The sequence below is a fragment of the Theobroma umbraticum genome, unplaced genomic scaffold (genome assembly GCF_002168275.2).
Source record: "Theobroma umbraticum cultivar Fairchild unplaced genomic scaffold, ASM216827v3 scaffold_4.1, whole genome shotgun sequence".
Taxonomy (NCBI): Eukaryota; Viridiplantae; Streptophyta; class Magnoliopsida; order Malvales; family Malvaceae; genus Theobroma; species Theobroma umbraticum.
In genome coordinates, this window is record NW_018397258.1 from 8,659,674 (window position 1) to 8,681,714 (window position 22,041).

A 22,041-nucleotide genomic window follows, 5' to 3' on the forward strand; every position below is an offset into this window, starting at 1 on the left:
CACTGGAATTGGTGCGATTTTATTGCAGAATAATAAACCAATCACATTCTTTAGCAAGGCCATGGCAATGGGACATCAGCATTTACCAACTTATGAAAAGGAGCTCATTGGTCTCGTTAAGGCCATCAAACACTGGCGCTCTTATTTATGAGGAAAGCACTTCATAGTTCGCACTGATCACTATAGCTTGAAGTTCTCATTGGAGCAAAAACTATTGACACCACCACAACAACACTGGTTGGGAAAAATCTTGGGCTATTCATTTTCAGTAGAATACAAGGCTGGTCGATACAACTCTATAGCCGATGCTCTATCCCGAAGAGATTCTAATGGGGCTGTCCTCGCCATATCCATACCGCAATTGAGCCTATTAGATGAAATTCGTCATGAACAACAAAATTCACCTGAAGTCCAAAGTTTAATCTCTAGTGTCTAAAAAGGTACTGCTATAGAACCATGCTTCAAACAAGGGTTGCTATTCTACAAACATCGGGTTTATTTAGCCCTTAATTATCCTTCTATCCAGACAGTCATGACTGCCTTACACAACCAAGGGCATGAAGGGTATCAAAAAACTCTCTTCCGCATTGTCAAAGATTTTCACTGGAACGGCATAACACATCATGTCCGTGACTTTATCCGTGCTTGCAGTATTTGCCAACGTCACAAAACAGAAACTTTGCAACCTGCTGGTCTTCTTCAACCGTTAACAATGCCTAAGCATGTATGGTCTGACATTTCATTGGACTTTGTGGAAGGCTTGCCTAATTCACATGGTAAAAATGTCATTTTGGTGGTTGTGGACCGTTTCTCTAAATATTGTCATTTATTGCCAGTTGCTCACTCATATTCAACTGTTAATATTGCAAGACTCTTCTTTGACAATATTTTCAAATTACATGGGTTACTTGAAACAATGGTGAGAGACAGAGATGTCACCTTTACAAGTGCATTTGGGAAGGAACATTTTCGTCTTAGTGGCACCAAGCTATGTTTCAGCTCCACTTACCACCCCCAATCAGACAGCCTAACAAAAGTTGTCAACCGAACTGTGGAGATGTACTTAAGATGTTTTACCAATGCTCATCCTACCAAATGGATGGATTGGCTGTCTTGGGTGGAGTATTCATATAGTACTAGTTTTCATTCTTCACTACAAACCACACCTTTTGAAGCTGTGTATGGGTGTCCATCGTCGCGCCTGCTGTCCTATTTGTCCTAGAATTTTCAAATTGGATGCTGTGGATCAGGCCTTACAATCTTGAGATATGATCCTTAAATCATTAAGGCAGAATTTGTTGTATGCCCAACATGAGATGAAAACCATTTATGATTCCAAGCACCGTAATATTGAATTTCAAGTAGAGGACAAGGTTCTCTTACGATTAGAGCCATATCGATAACTCTCCTTGGCTAATCGTCGTCACCAAAAACTGCTGCCAAGGTTCTATGATCATTTCACAATTTTGCAGCATCTTGGACATATGGCTTATAAGTTTGTCTCTTGTCTAAAAGTTTTTCATGAGGGGGACAATCCAATGGCTGCTACACTCCCTATGGATCTTCCAGCAACACCCATGCCACTACCCTTGGCTGTTCTTGACCGTCGAGTCAATCGAAACATTCAAGAGGTCTTGATTCATTGGCAAGACACTTCTCCAGCAGAGGCATGTTGGGAGACTGTTTCATCTATGAAAGAGCGCTTCCCACACTTCACGCTTGAAGACAAGCGTGATTTGAAGGGAGTAATGTTAGCACATCAGTAAATCCCTTAGTTTACAAGCGATTCACACATGATAAGTATAAACTAAATCAACATATCTGATTGGTTGCTAACAGTTTATTGTTAACAGTTTCATTGTGATTCCTATTTTTATTGTTAGTGGTAGTTTTCCATTTCATGTTGTTAGAGGTTGAGTCTCCACCCTATTTTATTGTTAGTGGTAGTTTTCCATTTCATGTTGTTGGAGGTTGTGTCTCCACCTTTCCACTTTCTTGATTTAAGGGTGGTTATTCCACCAAGCTGTAGTTAAAAAAGGAGTGAAGTTAATAAAAGAGGGTTGTTCAGTATCTATTCAAGTTTTTGAATACTTAAAACTCAAGAGATCTGCAGGTTCTCTCTAACGAGCCAGCACTACGACCATAGGTCGAAAAAAGAAACCTTCCACCCAAGTACCCAGGGTACCTCAAACTAAACCAAACCCTTCCACACACCATCCCATAACTCGACCCGTTTCAAGGGACCGTATCAGTTTAACTCGTCAAAAAGTTTACTTTCAAATAATTAGACTTTTATGAGGCCAATTGGGCTCACATCAATATATATTTGGCTCTTTAAAAAAAAAATGGGCAAAATGTGGCTGTCACATAACTTCACTTCTGTAACAATGACTTCAACTTTCCACTCTTACAGCTAGGAGAGCATCATATTTCAACCTAGATAATTTAACAGAATATAAGAAGACTTCACATGTTATATACTAATAAACTCAAACAGACAACAGTGCAAACAAAGGCACATTGTCATTCACCATGAGAAGAAATGAAAGTGTTGTCTACAAATTCTACATGACAATTACTTACTGGTTGAACGTTTCATGTTCCTGCAAAACTTACTGCCACATCTGCACCGGAATGCCTTAACAGGATGATCAAGGTCATCAAAGTCAATACCATAATCCTGCATGCAGCACATATAGCCTCTTAATAGGGACAAACAAAATAATATGAGCACCCAGTTCTCTTCTCAAACCACATATGAAGAACGATAAACTGCTCTCATATATACAGGGACAGATTTAGAGTGGGGGCAGCTGCCCCAACTGGAATCCTGAAAACAGATGTTTTTATTAGAAATAAACCCTAAATTTTAGCAATTCTTGTTTATTGCCCCCGCTGAAGTTTATGAAAACAAGAGAGACTATTAGCAGCAGACATAAAATTTCTAAATTTTTGTTTTTTTTTCCCAAATAAACTGTGAGATACATTTAAGTAATGGGTATTTTATAATGTATATGGATGTACTAACAAAATAAAAAAAGGGCAATTTACTCAATGGTTCAAAATGTGAGTAAAATTATTATTGGAAGCCAATAGTAATGTCCTTTGACATTAACTCGTAAAAACAAATTCAAAAAGTTAAAAAGGCACCAAAGAGAAAGAAAATTGTAAAAATAAAAAGTAAGAGAACTAGCCGACAAGAACCAAACAACTAGGAAAAAGAAAAAGGGAAAAACAAAACAGTAGAAAAGGAAATGTAATTCATTCAGTGTAAATGCCGACATAAGATTCAGCCAAGAAAACAAAATATACACCTGTTGACATTTTTTCCATCTTAACTTGATCAAGTAAGCTTTATTTGATAATTTGATTCTTTTTTTTTTTGTTTAAGTTCTTAGATTTAGATTAATTTTAATGGCGAAGTTATGTGAAATGTTTTTTATTCTTTAAAGTTATGTGATACATTTTCTTACTGTTCTAGAGTTAATTTATTTAATTACAACACTTATAGAAACATTCTAGGGTCAAATCCCCAAGCTAACTCCCTTGTGAATAAGGAGGCTTGATATCACAAATGGATGGTGGACAGGCAAGGTTAGGTTAGAGTAACTGATTGAATCTGGTATGATAAAAAGTACAAGAACATCTCTTCTCATGCAAAATCAATAATCTGATCATTGTCTTTCTTCTTTTCTTTTTTAACCTTATGAAACGAAACAAATATTAACTACAAGCTTCAGAATTAAATAACTATAAATAATCACTCACTCACCCAAGTCAGCTCTTCAAGGGCATCAATTTCTCTTGTTGTGAAGAAGGCTAGCTGCACACAGAAAACGCTCTATTAGACTTGCTATTAAAAAGAATTGAAGCCAGCAACACAAATAGGACTAGGAAGATGGATAAAATCAAAATTTCTTACATGATAGTAATGAAGATCTGGAGTCTCCACTTCAACAGGAATTTCAATTAAGTTCGCATCTAAGCATCTAGCAACATAAGAAAAAAAGTTAGAAATTCTAAATCTCAATTCATTCAAGGTACTCAAGTTACTTCTTAAAATGACTTTGCCATCATGCATTTGCATATTCCATTGAGAATGCTAACTTCTAATAGTTGGCTTAAAGATGTAAAAATAATGGATTGCATCTCCAGTCATATACCTTAACTAATAAAAGTAATTAAAACAAAACCTCAATAATGGAAATTAAGTCATTGTTTCAGGTAACCTTTGCATATCTCCTAGTGCTAATATCTCAAATGATGTCCCAACTTACAAATATGGGACCTTTATTAAAGTCATCAAAATATATTACTAATGTCACAAAAAAGATAAAAAAAAAATGCACAACATATAACAAGATCCACAAGCAATCATAAATTTTGAAGAACACAGTTGGAAAAAGTTAAGGGCACAGAAAGTCTAATGCACAACAATATATATACAATTACCTATGATTGACGAACCTAGCGACATTTCCATAACATGTGGCATCCAAACAGAGGGCTTCTTCATCCTTGGAAACTCCCTTCAACCCCCAATTAGCATCCAGCAGGATTGGACATGTATGTTTCTCTGTGTTCCTTGCATACAACTCAGAGATGGTGAGTATTTCACCAACAAACTCACAAATGAAAGCTCCTTTGGGAAGCTTCTCTAGAGTTCTGAGGCCCCAACCTTTTCCATCAGGTGTCAAGAACACCTAACATCCAGAGTAAATTAGTCATGGAAGACATAGGGGTTTACAAGCTCAAATTCAAAGGTTAATGCCTTAATTTGAAAAGCAACGTAATTGTAAGAACTTGTAACTATAACAAGGACAAGGGTATGTACAAGACTATGATGAAGCCAAACCTGCAATTTGTAATTTACACCTCTCTGCACCACCCGATTGCCACACTGCTTATTGCAGCCACATTTGCTCCAACATTCTTTGATAACTTTTCTCTTTAAGTGACCCTTACAAGGTTCTGGAAAGTCATCTTTCTTTGATCTCTCAAGGGGGCACTCTGTACAATTAAGGAAACATTGTCGTTGAGGATCACGAGTCATAGAGATACACTCTTCCAAGAAGTCCTCCCTGACAACACCTGCAGAAGTATACACAAAATTTCCCACAGCTTGACAAGCACATGCACAAGGCTGCTCAGACAAGAGACAATCCCCAAAACATGTCGGACAACAACTTTCATTTCCAATCAGAGAAAGAGAGAATTTAACATAGGCATTTTGAAATACCAGATTCTCTGATATATAGTGAAATGGTGGTGGAAAATCTTTATTAATTTCATTTACCCATGAAATTTCAACTTTTTCTTCTCCCTTGGTTATGTCACTTGCATCATGAAGCCACCTTAATTCATTAGGTGTAAGTTGATGCTGCTGAACAACCACCAATTCCTTCCCCTCCACATTGTCAACACATCCATTTGCAGAGCACTGAACATCGACTGTTCCATTTAACATCTTGGCTGGTAAGCAACCATTTTCCTTACTGCTCTCAGCATCAAGAGCATCCCTTGCAGGAGATTTCTTCAAAAGATCAAGACCTGGCATCACATTACCTTCCTGCGATTGATTCGAGGAATTAGTTGCCAATTCCGAGACGCACTCACACATATCATTCAGAATTTTGATGACATCAAAATTTGGGTCAATGAGTTTATATGATTGGAGACATCTCTGCTCCATCAGTTCTCTTAGTTCATCTATACTAGGCAATTGGAAATTCGATCTTCCAAGAGCAGAATTGTAGCTTAGAGAAATCTTCACCTCTCCCAATGGTGATGAGGCAATTTCCAGGCTAGAAGGAATTTCATCAGGAACAGTAGCAAGCTCGCAGTTGATGTGCCTCTCACTCATTGAAGCTGAAGCACCAGCACCTACATTTTCATCTGCAAACAGAGATTCTGGATGTTCCTGCCAATTTGATTTTCCAGTTGAAACATGCCCAATTGGCGAATCTCTTCTGCTTAATGAATCTATTATAAAAGTATTATGGTAAAATAAATAAATAAACACAGGATTAAAAATGGTAGAAAATAGAACAGAAACAAACTTAAGAAAAGCATCACTTACAATTTCAATATCTAACAATGTAAATTAGTATACTCTCTATCCCAAAGATGGATTTATACACAACAGATTACAACAATCGCAGAATAAGTACCAACAACCAAAGCGTTATACATTTCAGTTGACAAAAAATCCTCATTGCAGTATTATATTTCCTTAATATAGACTAACAAAATTTACATATTAAGGTGGCAAGCTGCATTTTCAAGAAGAAATCATGACTGTGTAAGACCCAGAGATTATGCTCGGCCCAATTAACAGGTTAACAAGTATAGAGGTCTAAATACTATGCCAAAAGTTTATGGGCCTTTCATGACAATTTTTTGAGTAAATTAGAAAAGCTTGATGACAGACCATAAATATGGTGCCCCCAATTTTAACTCAAGAAGCACATAAACAATCCACTACAAGCCTATCCACTTGATAGTACAGATTCCAAAATTGTTCATAACATGCAACATGGCTAAATGAAATTAGAAGCTAGAGTTGCCACAGGGCTAATCAAATATTGATTTGAAATGGAAAGAGGGAAAAAACATGTCATTCATATGGGAATTACAATAACTTACCTGGATGAATAACTGCAATAGGAACCTCATCCTGTTGCATGTCATCAGTAAATGGCTCTTCCTTGGGTATGATCAGTGCATGAATATCAGGCACCCTTTTCTTAGTAATAACACCAGAACAAGGTGCTGGATCTTTAATGCACAAGGCAAGAGATACTCTCTCAGGGCCTTTCTCATTGGAAGCAACATGAGGTGACATAGGTTCCTTTCCTTTGTAGCTAACATGCATTTGAGTTGAATGTAAATTTTGATCATATCCTTCCAGTACTGCCAAAGGCATAGGAGCTACAGGTTGCTTGCCTTTATTCCTACCACCCTGATGGGGTGAAACAGGACCAGGAGCCGTAGGCTGCAGTAAAACACGACCAGGTGAAGCAGGAAGGCATTCTGTCATATTTCCAACATTGCACTGAAGTGACTGCTGCTGCAAAGAAGCAGGAGGTAGTTCATCCTCCTCAACTTTAGGCTTTTTTAAAAGGGTCCCAGCCACATCAGTGCTGCCATTGTTATGAGAAGATGATGCCAAACATTCTTGGTTTTTCAAACGTATTCTTTTCAAGGGGCGTACAAGCTCATCAGGCACTGCACCTTCTTCCACAGTATCTTCCTCCTCCTAGTTAAGACAATCAAACACTATCAGTTGACAAAGATGATAGATGAGAACAGGAAAGAAAAAAAAATTATGCAGTACCAGCATAAGTCAGAGAGATGAATCACATACGTCGCATTTCCGGCCTTTTTTAGGTTCTGACACCTGAAAAGCAAGATCAGTATCATAGACACATCAAGTGATAAGACTTGTAACTAAACCAAAACAGATAAAAAAAAAAAAGAAATTTACCTTACTGTCCTCCTCTTCAAAGATAGCATCAGCAAGAACTCTGTAATTTTCTGCTGCAATTAGCTCCCAATTTTTATCATACACCTTTAGAAGTTTCTTTAACACTGGTTTCACTTTTTCTTCGGTAATTCCTATTTCCTTCATCGAGCGGAAGGCCTGCACAACTCTGGGGTTTGGTGCCATGATGCTTTCTCAGCTATCAGTTTTGGAGGCTTGCAAACACTAACTGTTTATACCCACATTTTCCCATTTTGTTGAGAGATGGTAAGCAACAACAGTCAGTCCAGAAACAACAGTAGAAAAGTAGCAGCAGGAAATTACAAATACTGTATTATTTTAAGTATTAAAAGCAAAAAATCCAAAGATGAAAGATTGGCATACAGAACTAACTAAACAAATAATTAACTTACCTCAATCAGAGTGAGAATTAAACACTCTTTTCTAACTCTAAAGTCTACAGCTAAATTGAGAAAATTAAACGATAACCCAAAGATGAAAGATTGGCACATATTACTAACTAAATAAACAATTAACTTAACTTAATCAGAGTGGGAAACAACAAACATTCTTTTAACTTCTGAAGTCTACAACTACATTAATATAATTATATGATAATCCAAAGATGAAGATCAGCATATATTTCAACGCATTCTTGAATTAATACACTTATATACTTGAGATAATTCAAGTTCAAGAAATAAACCTAAAATCTAAAGCCTTCATGATTACATGCAAAAGGACAAGCCAGTTAACATTTTACCTTACAAGCCCAAACCCCTGAAGAAAAAGTCGATCTTTTAAAACCTAGAAACAGAAAATACAGCAGGAATTAGTTTGACACAAAAAAATAAAAAAAAGTTGCTTTTTTGTTCCCACTTTTTTTTATTTAAAATTTATTTATTTTTTCTTCAAAAAGAAAGTCTACAACCTCGGAAAACAAACAAGCTCATTAAGTAAGCCTAATACTAGCATTTGAATCTGTTATCATATATATATATATAATCGTACCAACAAAACGAAAACAAAAGAGGGGGGAGGGGAAAAGACAGGTTTATTCTTTAAAGGCTAAAAAGCCTTGACTTTGCAATTTCTTCTTCTTTTTACAGACTCTTTCGGAGACCAAACAACTCTATTTCACCGAGCTTACTGCATTACCAAATCCCGTAAAGTTCAATACTTTGCTTATGAAGGGGAAAAAAATTCTCTAGCGGGCATTTTCTCAGCAGTCAAACAGAACATAAGCCGAGAAAATTATCAAAACCAAGTGCAATGGCGAAAGCAAAACAAATGCAGTAATCGGAGACAGAGAAAACGAAGCGTTTCGGATTCAGACTCAAAGACGTTTCATAGAGAAAACGGAGAGTCATTTGCTAAAAGAGAAAAACAAAAGCGCAGTGACAGTCAGTTGATTTTGAAACGAGAAAGAGAAAGCAAGAATCGGAGACAACAGCATACCACAATTCCTCTGTGAGAGTAAACACCACACATGAGAAACATAGGGCAAATATTAGACAGCTTTCAAATTTTTGATTTCTCAATATACACGCGAAAAAGAAATGATCTTTTTCCTTTTTAAATTGAGGGAGAGTTTAATTTTAATCGATTACTCGGTTATTTATTAGCGCGTGTGCACACGCAGTACGGCTGAGGAGAGTACAAAGCGGTGGCGCGTGCATGTAAGGCAAGGATGTAGTGGAGTGGAGGGAGTAGGGGGAAAGGCGTGAGGAGTCAGCTGCGCTGATGAGGTGGGCGTTTTTTACTTTTGTTTTATGTGGAGATTTGGGCTGGGCGGGTCGGGTCAGGTAAGTTCCCGGATGCAGGACAGGCATCCATGTGACTACAACCAAATAAACGCATTAGTTTAGTTTTATCATAGTCATAGAATTTATAATAATAATAATAATCCAGAATTAATTGTATAACTAGTGGTCAGACCAATTTATATAAAATGACAGTATTGTATTTTTACCTTTATGTTATGGTATTAATAAATAAGTTAATTTAATTCCTTGAATCACCATAAATCCTTTAAATGCAATCCATGTTTATAAATTTCAACCATGCATGATAGGTGAGAATCCTAAAACACTTTGACATATTTGGAACATCACATCGTCACAGTCGTATATTCACTATGTATATGACCATAAGGAGAGAAAGTAAAGACAACAGAACAAGAAATGAAGAAGGTATGACAGGCTGGGAGCTTCTCTCGTTAATTTCTTCAAGCATTTCTATTAACAACTGCAAAATTAAAATAGTGAGCAACTTGTGAGGACAAAAGTCTGTTAGTGTGCAAAACATTGGCATGTGCAGTAGGAGTAGGATTACAAAGAAAACTTACTGTTTTCCTTGATGTCATTGATGATGGCAACCCATTCATGGAAAGCATCGTTTTCAATTTCAAATCGACTGGGTACACTAGGTCTTGCAGGATCATATTGCAGTTGCATGACAAAGGTTATAAGAGAGCCATTGGAGTCAAGGCCCCCTGGACCGTCAGGCATAATGGCAAAACCTGAAGCCTCCACATCTGGTTTCATACCTGCTTCAAAACCACTATCAACTCCTGAACTAATATGACGCTGGATTTTTTGTTCACTCATTGGTCTGGATATGATAAAGCTGCAGTAGTCGTCCACTGTGGCTTCTTGCAAGCAGTAATACTGATGCTGTGGGCATCAAAAGAATATAATTAGCAAACATGCTGAAATTGGTTGCAGAGATGGGAAAAGGGGTTAGTTATTTCCAACCTCTCCAGTCGTCCTGTGTAGAGTAATGCTATTACTGCGATCTATTGTCACAAAGTGGTACAACCGATCAAGCACCCCAGAATTTTGGAGTCGAAACAACTGCAATTTATTTATATATATATATATATATATAAATTATTCTTAGTTGGCCCACGTCCACCCAAAGAGAGAGCAGTCACAAGGAGCAGGCACAAAACTGCATACCTGTAACTGTACGTTCCATTCCTTCAGAAATTGAAAAACTGAGACTGGTTTTGCTTTGAGGTGGAAACTGGTTGTGCCAATGTAAGCATATCTACCTTGAGATTCTTCGTTAACTAAGATCTTCAGTTTCTTCTTTTCACTAATATCAGTTAAAACAGCTGGATCAAGCGTGTCAGCAACACATCTCATAAAGAAGCGCTTCATGGATTGTGTTAAAGCCAACACAGAATAATGACCTGCACAAAAACATTACCAAGTTATGGCATCTATCTATATATGAGAATTACTCAAGTTAAAGTTCATCTAAACAAGACAAAAATGAAGTGAGAATACCTAAATCATGCACAACCAAATCGCCATCATGAACAAGTACGCCATTTTTACGCTGCAAATTCCTTAGCAACGTACTAATCCAACGCTGTGCACAGAATGCCAAATTTGAGTTTATTACTGAAGAGTAGATGTTTTCACTCACTTCATCCACCTCCACATTTTCAACCCAAACAATCTATATATTTAGAAGAAGAGACTACTTCAGTCTGCAGCACATCCAAATAAGAAATATATAGATATATAATTTTATTACCAACTGCAACCATAAGTTGTAAAATCTTTCATTTCCTTTACACACCTCACAACTATCTTGGTCATGCTCCCTGATTGCTACCCCTGATGGTTTCCTCAAACTATCAGTTCTCGACGTAGGATCAACATAATAGATTGCAACATCAATAATGGCATAAAAATTTGGTGTAATCTGTTTATCGAATCGTAAGAAAAAAAAATCCCGAGTTGGCACAAAATGCGTTGGTAATTGATAAATTGCACGCACCTATAATATGTATATATAAAAAGATTAGATATAGATTGTAAAAGTATGTGTATATTGCTAGAATTCAAATCAAAATCAAACCATCCATACGTTGATAGATGAAAACAATCTCCTTGTGAAGTGCTAGTGAGTTACCTCCACTACGTGCTGGATTGAATTATCATCTTCTCTCATACGTTGAAGAACATGACTGCAGTCATGGCCAACTCCGCAGTAGACAATTTGGAAAAATAAATTAGCCCAATGATTCTGGGAACATGTATACAACAAAAGAATGAAAGAGGGGCAAATAAAATAGTACCACGACTCCACAAGAAGTTCAAGCATTTCGTAAAGTCACAATAAGGAGGAAACCAAATCTGAGGAGACAGTAGCAAAACATAGTTCTTGTTTACTTATAAAGGCGAGTTGACCCCTTTAATAGCTAACGACAGATGCCAAATATATGTATATGTATGTATTATTAGTGGAGAACTTGCATATTACATCCATATCTAATCTCAATGAGATAAGCAAAAACAAAACAACTGACCACATCCATCATCATAGAGGCCATTTGAGATGCAGGAACTGGAATAATTGCACTTGCAGTAGAGACTTCAGTCTTTCTTCCAGCTGGTGTACGAGTTCGGAACTCCCTAATAACAGTATCCCCAGGAAGAAAACCTTCTGCAGGGTTGCCAGGCAACCAACTCCTCTCTCTCATAGCTATTCTCATGAATTCATGATAAGCTGCCTTACAGACATTCTTTGCCATTTCCGCACTTAATTCTAGGTACTCAATACTATCATCTGACTTATCTGAGGATACTGCATCAGTAATGGATTGATCTGAGTATTCTTCGGCATCTGTGTATTGATCTGAAAAAACTTCACTTGTTCCCTCTTGATCTTCAGAAGCTTCATTTTTCTCATCTTGATCACTAGATTCTTGAATTTGGTTTTGATCATTCCCAGGAGGAAGGGGTTGATGAGGGTACATATTTTCTGCACAAGAAAATCCTTGGGAACAGCAACACAAACACATTAGCTTGTTGAAGGTCCTGGCGGCACATTTCTTGCAGTAGTTAAACTTAAATGAGGAACAAATTTTTAGGTTGCAATAAACTATTTCTAACATGAAGCTTCTGCCTTCCCAAAAGTAACGATCTGTAGAAAAGTAGAAATAAGACTTGCTCTGGGCTTTGTTTAACTAAAAGAACAAGATTGCCAAGAATAGATAAGCAAACTCAAAAGTAGAGATTTTTGAGTTCATGATAAGATGAGAAAACTAACCACACAAAATCTAGAAAAAAAATGGGGTTATGAAACTAAAGATTTCTCAACATGGGTTTTTGTTCTACTAATCTATAAATTTGGATTCAAACTCCACGCCATGAATTTGGGTTAATGATGAAAGGATTTCCATAGGCAAAATCATTAAGAAAGAACAAGTTTGCTTCTCCAGGAAAAAAATATGAATGGAAGTACAAAGCAAAACAGAAGTTAAGAATTGAAAGAATAGAAATTTAACCTTCACAAGATTATTAGTCGCTGTTTGTATTGCTCTGGACTTTCTCCAAGAAGTCGTCTATGTTTCTTTCTTCCGTTTCGGCTATAAGAGAGAGGGAGAATTACTTTCTGTTTTCTGTTAAGATTCCCGCCAACCAAGAATTAATTCAAATGTGAATTCTAAATTTTTTGTTTTTCAATCAATAAATTCTTTTTAATGATTGAGTTATATATAAAGAGAGCTTGAATGTTAATTTTGTGGGATCATAATGAGAACATCATCAACAAAGTGCATGTATGTCTAAACAAGTTGTGCACTACTTACATTTATAAATTTTTAAAAATCTCGTAAGAAACACCTTGTATGCTTCTTCTTTTGAAGAATTTAGCACGACATTTTCCTTCTCGCCGAACCCAGCAGCGATGATCGTCATCAACCACATACCTTACTTGCTTCCCTTTGGAAAGTGCTTGGTATAGTTCAAATTTAGATTGAAGTTATTCTTATACCCCTTTGTCAAGAATCTATCGTAGCAGTCATAAACTGGTTATCCAATTTCCTTACGCATTCAAATATATGCATATTCTACTTGTATGAAGGCCCAAATAAAATTGGAGTTGCAGAGCTGCAGCTCTGAAATGACTGGCCAACTCACTCTGCAATGCGCAATTCACTAATGGAATACTGTAACATTTATTTTCCAATTTTGACATCAATTCTGAACCAAACAAAGAAAAGCTGAAGGTTTGAAACTTGCAATCATTGATATATATAATGCATTGCAAACCTTGAAAAACAGGACACAAGATCTCATCCAATCGGATAAAACTAATTGTGGAGTTGAAAAGCTCCACCCTTTTTATTATAATTTTTAGAGCAATAGGTAGCAGGATTGATCCTAGAACTCATGACAGATTATCCATATATTGATCAGAGCTACAAATTGATTGATGTTAAGCATAATAATAGGCAAAACATATACATTCTCAAAGTCCCCAAGGTAACACCTAGGCTGATGGTATTTCCAGGTTCAAAATGAAGCCTTGCTGAAATTATGAGAGAAACATATCTTCTTTTTCACCAACAACTGCAAGATAAAAGTAAGAAATCTGAGAGAAGATATCTCTTAAAAATTGTGATTATGAGAAAACCACTGCAATATGAGTGCAGGATATATAAGAAACTTACGCTCTTCTTTCAACTCCCTGATGATTTCCATCAGATCACTGAGAAAATCTTCTCTAACAGTATCAAGCGTAACAGGGCCTTCTGTACGATCATAGTGTAATTGCACTAGAAACGTTATGAGAGAACCATCGCATTGGAGGCCTCCTGGGCCATCGGGCATTATAGCAAAACCAGAAGTCACAGTGTCCAACACTCTATCATCACCTTTCTGATAAACGCTTTGGACTCCCGAAACAATGTTAAAATTGACATGATCGTCATTAATTAGTTTGGATAGGATAAAGGAACAATATTCATCCCTCGTGGCTTCTTGTAAGCAGTATCTGGTTTCCTATCACATTGAAAGTGGAAAGTCAAGAATATAAGCAAACACCTGTAGAGAGATAATGAAATCTGTTGGGGGAAATTGGCATATTATTAGTGAGAAAACTTCAACCTCTTCCACCCTCTTCCTGTGCAGAGAAATGGTATTACTTTTATCATCAGTAATAAACTTGAACAATTCTTCAGGCTCCTCCTCAGTATCAGAATTTGAAGTCGAGCGAAACTGCAATACATACATATATATATATATATATATATGTTGTAGTTCATCAGATCAGAAATACACAATAACCCGTAACGGACTAAAAGTTGCGTGGATAACTTCATACCTGCAACTGTAAATCCTTTTTCATTAAAAAATGAAAAACTGAGAGCGGCTTAGCTTGAATATGGAAACTGTTTAGGCCGACATAACCAATAAATTCTTCAAGTGTTTTGTTATGCAGAAGCCTGATTGGGTCTTCAGCATTAGTTAAGACAGAAAGCAGATCTTCGTTAGGATGTTCAGAAAAACATTCCATATAGAAATGCTTCATGGATCGGGTTAAAGCCAAGAGATAATCACCAGCTGCACCACAACATGAACAAAATGATAGCATCAAGGGTTCAATGTCCAAGAATAAAAAACTGAAATTAAGGAGAATAAATTACTACCGCTATAATGCAAATCGATTTTGACATCAATAAATGTACTCTTGTCACGCCTCAGCTTCCACAACAGTGTGCTTATCCAATGATTTGCACATAATGCAAAGTTTGAACTGGTTTTTGAAGAGTACATGTTTTCTCTGGGTTCATCCACCTCCACATTCTCAACGTATATAATCTATACAAATTAAGAGAAACATACGCACATCACTTAAAAAGTAAGTGTAGGGATTGTTGATCTTCTATGGATTTTTCTGCAGTAAAAATACTACACTGGAAAAGCTTTTGCATTCAATGATTGAATTGCACTGTACTATGAAAGCAATTTATAAAAGAATACAAACCTCACAATCCAGAGGTCCACGTTCCCTGATTATTACCCCTGATGGTCTCTTCCGACTATTACAGTTTGCAGAACCATCACCCAAATAATGGCTTGAGATATCAACAACTATATAAATTGACTTCATTATCTCTTTCAGATAGCGGAAAAAATCAAAATATCGTGTTGGTACAGATGTTGTTGGTAGCTGAAGCTCCGCATACACCTGTGACATATATAAACAAACATTATATGGCGGTATAGGAAAAGAGGACAAAATATTAGTTAATAAAATAATCTTGCTTGCAGTTTCAATTGACAAACATTTACGGGTTGATGGATGACAAATGACAAGTGTTTCCAAGTGGGAAGTGCCCAAGGATCAGTTTACCTGTACTACACCGTCGATGGCAGTATCAGTATTTCTCAAATGCTGAAGAATGCGCCTAGGAGTGTATTCCTCTCCATAGTTGACGATAGGAAACAGTGATTTAGACCAATTTTTGTTCTGGGAACATATATACAACAAGAGCATAAGATGGATAACTAGAATACAACAAGAAGTTCAGTAAGTTATATATACAACAAGAGCATAAGAAGGATAACTAGAATACAACAAGAAGTTCAGTAAGTTAGGAGACGGAGAAAACAAAATATAAGGAGACAGCACAGCAGCAAAAAGTTATATCTTATGCCCGCAAATTATTTATACTTAAAAGCAAGTTCGACTATTCATGGCTAATCGAAGTTGCCAATAAGAAAGTAGTTAAAAATTAAAGATTTTGAAGTAATATAAGAAAGCAAGCACTGACAACATCTCCATCTATAGCGTATAAATAAGTGGCATTCCTAAATGTCTGAGCTGCTCAGTGAATCCATTCAATTACGAACTACTGATTTGGCATTGATACCCCACACTTGCATGTCACATATCCATTCCAACTCTCAACAAAAAAGGAGTCTACGAAATATATGAAATACTCACCACATTCATCAACATAGTGACCATTTCAGATGCACGGACATTTGGAATAACTGCAGTTGCAACGGAGGATTCTAACTTCTTTCCTGGAAGAGCAGGAGTTTGAAACTCGCTTACAATATCATCCAGACTGCCCAACGCAGGCTTCATGCGAACCCAAGTGCCTGCTTCCTCTGCCACTCTCATGACCTCCTGGTAAGCTGCCTTAAAGTAATTGTTTGCACATTGTAATTTTTGGTACTCACTGACGCGTCGTTGATACGTTTTAAACCTAACCCAAGAGGCTGCTATGGCTTTGCCTTTATCTGCAGAAGGTTTATTTTCTTCTTGATTCGGAGAAGCTTCAAGTGGAATGTCTTTACCGAGATCTTCTATTTTAATGCTAGAGGGTCCAGGAAACTGCAGCACAACCCCAAAGTAGATAAATTGTTAAGGTGTAAACTTTGGCAATAAAAAATTGAACTATCACCTTAAATTCTCTAATCACAATCAAAGACAGAAGTTTTCTTTCAATTGTTTCAAAAAGAGAAGTGGAAAGACTACCATACCGCTCTACAGTCCATATGAGATTTTGAACACCTTGGCTCCAAGCCTGTAGTAGGACACAATATATCAGAACGTAAGTTAAATTTATAAAAACACAGTTTCCAAAGTTTCTCATTCGCTCTCCAATGTGAAATATGTTGGTCAAACTCAATGAAAAATGAAACTGAATAAGATCATTCGTCCAAAGATAAAATATACTGACTGAAACTAGAAGAGAGTTACGAAAGGTTTACAGAATGGACTAAGAATAATGAATAGCAACAAGGAAAGTAGGACTTAACCTATAAGAATACTTATTTATCGGGAGTCTGTATTAAATAGGATAGGTGCAATGTACAAGGGAGCAGAGCATTCACTGCTGTCTACGGTCTAGAGTATGGTTACCTATGCTGGATGTTTAGCATGATGTGGAAATGGCAGAATGCCATTCTTCGATATCTTGTGTTCTCTTTCAAGAATGAATAAAATTCTTTCTAGCTTATCAAAAAAAAGAAAAGTATACTAACGTAATACAGAACTTCTATCTAGAAATGCTAACGTATGTGAAACGGATAGAAAAAAGGGTTAACAGAGTTGCCGAGGATAATGAAAGAGCTTTTCAAAGATTGTTAAGAACTTAGAAAATACCTTCAAGAATATGGTCTCTGATTGATGCTTCACAAAACAAAACTACTCTATCTTTCTTCGATGAAAAAAAGCAGAGATTTTCTCTAGGAATGCTAAGAAAACTGGGAAAGAAAGAAAAGAAAAGGATAGGTGGATTTAATAGAGATACAGAGAACTGAGAAAATACCTTGAAAAACTCTATCTTTCTTCAATGGAGAGAGCGAGAGAGAGGACAGGAGAGAAGAGGGTTTTATAGAGAGAGACGGATTCGTTTCAGGTTTCTGTTGCACTCCCGCCAATACTTTCTAATAGGTTAAAGCGTTTGAATAAATAGACACGTGGCCTCCTTTAATATGTCAATTTTTTTTCATATTATTTCGATAAAGTCCATTCTAATATGTTTCTTTTCAATCAACAATCTTAATTTGTAAGACTCGTATCTTGTTAAAGCGATGAAGTAGGTTTTTGCATTAGAGTTATTAATCATACACTTCGTGCTTATTGAGAATGAAGTTTTTTTAATAATATCTATTGAATTTGGTGGAGTAGGAGTAAGTGTTTGTTGGATATTTTCAACAATAATAGCAAAAGAATGAAAGTAAAAAAAAAAATTGAATAATTATGTTTGTTACAAAAATTATATTTATAATTAAGTTTGTTCGAATAGTTATGTTTCTATGAAAAGACATATCTTCATTTATACTCTTTGATTATTTGAAAATTGACCGATAGAAATAATTTGCAGTAATTCTCTCCACCTTTTCCAAATTCTTCTCAAATTGCTTCTCTATGTTTTGCTGTAAAAAAATTTAATAACAATTTGATAATGTTGTTATGCACAAGTGAGTACGTAGTGGATTAATTTCATCAATGCAAAATGAAATCAATCGCTAAGCTTTATTGTATTTTTAAGGTTTATAACTCATAATCCTTTTATGCACCTTAATAAATAATTAGTTGTACAAGCCTTGAAGTTATTCCCTTATATTTTCAATTTTCTAATCCTTGGTTCTAACAACCTTAAGCTTTTATTTGGTTTAATAATGTATGATTTAAGTGTACGATGGTTGATAATAAACCTATAATTGATAAATTTACTAAAATTTAATAGATTCTTGACAACTTCAAACTTTATAAAATGAATACGCATGTCATCATCATGTAAATTCTTTAAGAGAACACCTCAATACATCAAAAGAAGATTTGTCTCTTGAAGATTTTATGAGTCATCTTCAAATTGAAAGGCAGTAGTGCAAAAAACATGAGAAAGACTCATGTGTGAAATATTTATGAAATGGAGAAATGATAGTCCTAAAAATCCACAAAAGAAGAAAGAACTTGTTGTTAATGCCTAAAAATTTAAGAAAAAAAATGATGCATGTTTCCATTATGAAAAATAAGGTGTCTTGAAGAAAGATTGTTACTTTTTAAAGAAGAAATGGATATTTTTGAAAAAGGGTTCTATGAATAAAAGTATCTTCATAATCATTTTATTAGTAATTAAAAGAATAGAATGATTGTTTTTTATTATATAATTTCTTGATTTATGGCATCATATGTTAGAAAGATAAATTTAAAGTAAAGCAAATAAGAGGGGGGTGAATTGAATGTTAAGTAAAAATTTTCCCTTTTTCGAAAATCAATTCAAATATGAAATAATGAAACAACAAAACAGAATATGAACTTAACGAGTAAAGAGTAGAAAAGTAAAAAAGACTCAGTAGGATTTTTATAGAGATTCGGGTTTTCAATACCTACGTCCTTTTTTTTTATAGCATAAGGAGTTTGAATCCACTATCAACTTACCTTTCTAACAAGGTCAAGTGTAACATTTACAACATATCTTTTGCAAGATTAGGAGTAACTTGTACAACTTGTCTTTTACATATCAGGTATAACCAATACCAAGACACTACCTTTTTCAGGTTAAAGCACAACCTTAACATAAGATAAAGTTTTTTAAAGGATCAAACAATACCCTTCTACCTTTTGCTTAGAGGTATTATCAATACAATAGTGGATTTAAGTGAACCACCAACTAAAAAGCTCCAAAAAGGTTGATAAAGAAGTTTAGGTTTATAAAGGTGAGAGCTTTCACAAGGATAAGGATGATCAAGAAACGTCTTGTTAGTGTAAGGCCTATAAGCCAATAGATTTGATGCTTGTAAAGCACTATATCAATTAGTCATTATGGATATTTTATACAATGAATGAAGTATTTCTTTATCCATGAGTTTATTTATAAAGAATTGTAAGAGACTTATGTAGATGAAGTCCTTTGAACATAATCACTTTGTAAAGAAATTATAAAGGTTATAAGGATGATATTCTTATGCATCAAAACCTTGTTTCTAAATATATTCCTAGTCATTGTATTGTTAAGAATAAGGATATTGACAATGCTTAAAGATTGGTACATATTAAGCCTCTTTACTTTAGAAGTAAACAACCAATCTCATAAGTTGAAGTATGTGAGATACTTAAAGATAGTATGTGGGTGCTTATTAAGAACCAAGTTCGCTGAACATGACCCACTATGAGAGTTCCATTTGGTATTTCATTCAAGTGTCTATAGAAATACTCTCATGTATTTGTAATGTAAGTAATTCTTAGACTTGTGATACCAAGTTATCTTGTATGTGAATTGTCATGCTTTGATTTCACTTCTATGGGTTTGGAGGTGACTAGATGCCTAAACAAGATGCTTTTTGGTGTGGCATGAAGCATATGAAGATGGATGAGTAGTTTAGAGTTGATTCATCACCCCAAGTGATTCAAAGAGGGCATATCTCATTTGCTCTTGGCTTATATTGACTAAAATTCTTTGGCCAAGGCAATCTTGATAAGTCAATATGGTGTTAGTTTTAAAATTATTATAGTTTTGATTATGACAAAATGATCAAATTTGCTTAAACATTATTTAAGTGATCCTGGACAAGTTCTTAAAATGATTTAACTTCCATACATTTGTTCATACATAGTTACAAGCTCGGCTCTTGAAGTTATTGATTTACATCTTTAAGCTTGTATGACTTAGGTGTATGAGTGTTTATAATTCCCATTCATTAAAGTCTTATTTAAAGATTAAAGAAAATTCTAAATGCATTTATTAAGGGGGAGTTTTGAATATCTTTTGAAATAATACAAAAAAAAAAGAAAAGAAAGATTAAGTTAAATAGAGTTTGATAGGCCTTCATGTTTAATTTATATGTGTGATGCGTAGTTATGCTTTTGTTGAATATTATGTGCTAGTTATTATAGATATTCAATTTATTTTGCTCAGTCACTATGGATATTGTATATCTTGTTTAGCTATTATGGATATTATAAATATTTTATTGCAAATCTTTAAAGAAAACTAGATGCATTAACAAAGGGGGAACAACTCATTATGTATAAAGATTTAGTACATTCATATTGAACATAGACATTGCACTCTTAATCTATGAGTGTTTTGTCATTATAAAAAATAAGAGAGAGAGTGTTGATTCCATGTGTTTTTTATGACAATAAAACATTCTCATTCATTAGTGTTAATTATATTATTTAAGTGTGTAAAAGAAAGCTTAAATTCATTTATATATTGGTTTTTGAAAGCAAGTCTAGATGCTTGTTCTATTACAAGATAGATTAATTGGTTAAACAAGCAAAGAAGAAAGAGCTTTAATAAAGATAGAACAATTTTAACCAATTAACACAAATCCTTAATCAATTAAAGCAATTCTGGATGCTACACTAAGGATAGACAGAAAGGTCTTAACTAGTTACACAAAGTTTAATCAGTTAAGTGGTGTTGGATGTAAAACAGAAGCTTTTTAATCAGTTAAAAGAAATGAGTTAACTAGTTAAAGGTCAAAGTTAAAGTGCCAAAATTCAAATTCAAAATATTGATGACCGTTTAAGGCACCAAACCAAGAGACTTAAAGTTAAAAAATTCTTAATTAGTTAGAGCCCATTTTCATCTGTTGAGGATGAATGGAGAGAAGTTTCAATAAGTTAAAGCGAGCATTAATCTATTGAAAAGAGGTTAGTCAAAAACAGTGCTTGATGGTGCTTGAAATAGAAAGTTATTAATCAGTTAAAGTTGTTGTTAATTGGTTAACATAAAGAAACAATGTGCAAGTTAGAGAAGACTTAATCGATTTAAACTTGCCTTTAACCTGTTAATGAAGCATTGTCTGTACATTTGAATTTAAGCACAAAAGGATAAAATAACAGTCAATAACGACTAAAATGGCTAGTATCTATCTCCAACAGCCATAAGTGATTTTTCAAGTATTTAAAGCCTCTTCAATAGTCAAAAATCATAAAGAGATGCTATCCAAAGTGATTTTAAGCTTACAAGACTAAAAACCTTCTCTTTACACTTGTATTTCACTTTATCCTTTGTAAAAGTGTTGAGCTTAACTTTGTACATCTTAGATCAAGTAGGTGATCAATTGTACTCCATCTTTCTTAATTTCTTAATTTCTTAAAGTGTACGAGGCACTTTAAAGGGTTGATCAAGCTTGGATTAGCTTGGTTATTGTTATAGGTTTTAACTTAGCCTAAGAAAAGTTAGTTTGGATTTTGGTTGATCTCGAGAAAAACTATTGTTAAAGGTTGTGACTAAGCCTTTGAAAAGTTATTGTAAAAGCTTGGTGGGAGCTTGGGAATTT

General features: G+C 35.1%; 2 protein-coding genes across 8 annotated transcripts; both read right to left on the bottom strand.

Annotated features, from left to right (window-relative positions):
• Positions 1 to 8: 8 nt before the first annotated feature.
• LOC110413769 (putative inactive histone-lysine N-methyltransferase SUVR2) lies at positions 9 to 9,032 on the bottom strand. 7 transcript variants are annotated; one of them, XM_021424716.2, is made up of 11 exons: positions 8,942 to 9,032; positions 8,247 to 8,290; positions 7,487 to 7,712; positions 7,367 to 7,399; positions 6,646 to 7,258; positions 4,856 to 5,982; positions 4,453 to 4,703; positions 3,923 to 3,989; positions 3,773 to 3,823; positions 2,584 to 2,680; positions 9 to 1,718 (listed from the first exon to the last, which is right to left on the bottom strand). In XM_021424716.2, the coding sequence occupies exons 3-11, from the start codon at positions 7,667 to 7,669 to the stop codon at positions 1,714 to 1,716; spliced, it is 2,427 nt and encodes an 808-aa protein (XP_021280391.1). In that variant the 5' UTR covers positions 7,670 to 7,712; positions 8,247 to 8,290; positions 8,942 to 9,032; the 3' UTR covers positions 9 to 1,713. The 7 variants fall into 7 exon arrangements, with proteins under 7 accessions (XP_021280391.1, XP_021280393.1, XP_021280395.1 ...); XM_021424719.1 differs by lacking the exon at positions 9 to 1,718 and having other exon boundaries at positions 1,728 to 2,680; positions 4,856 to 5,569; positions 5,774 to 5,982; XM_021424717.1 differs by lacking the exon at positions 9 to 1,718 and adding an exon at positions 1,728 to 2,436.
• Positions 9,033 to 13,570: 4,538 nt separating this feature from the next.
• LOC110414299 (homeobox-leucine zipper protein PROTODERMAL FACTOR 2-like) lies at positions 13,571 to 16,417 on the bottom strand. The gene is made up of 7 exons (XM_089783222.1): positions 16,235 to 16,417; positions 15,272 to 15,475; positions 14,934 to 15,105; positions 14,609 to 14,847; positions 14,392 to 14,502; positions 13,956 to 14,286; positions 13,571 to 13,854 (listed from the first exon to the last, which is right to left on the bottom strand). The coding sequence occupies exons 1-7, from the start codon at positions 16,415 to 16,417 to the stop codon at positions 13,820 to 13,822; spliced, it is 1,275 nt and encodes a 424-aa protein (XP_089639348.1). The 3' UTR covers positions 13,571 to 13,819.
• Between the last annotated feature and the right edge of the window lie 5,624 nt (positions 16,418 to 22,041).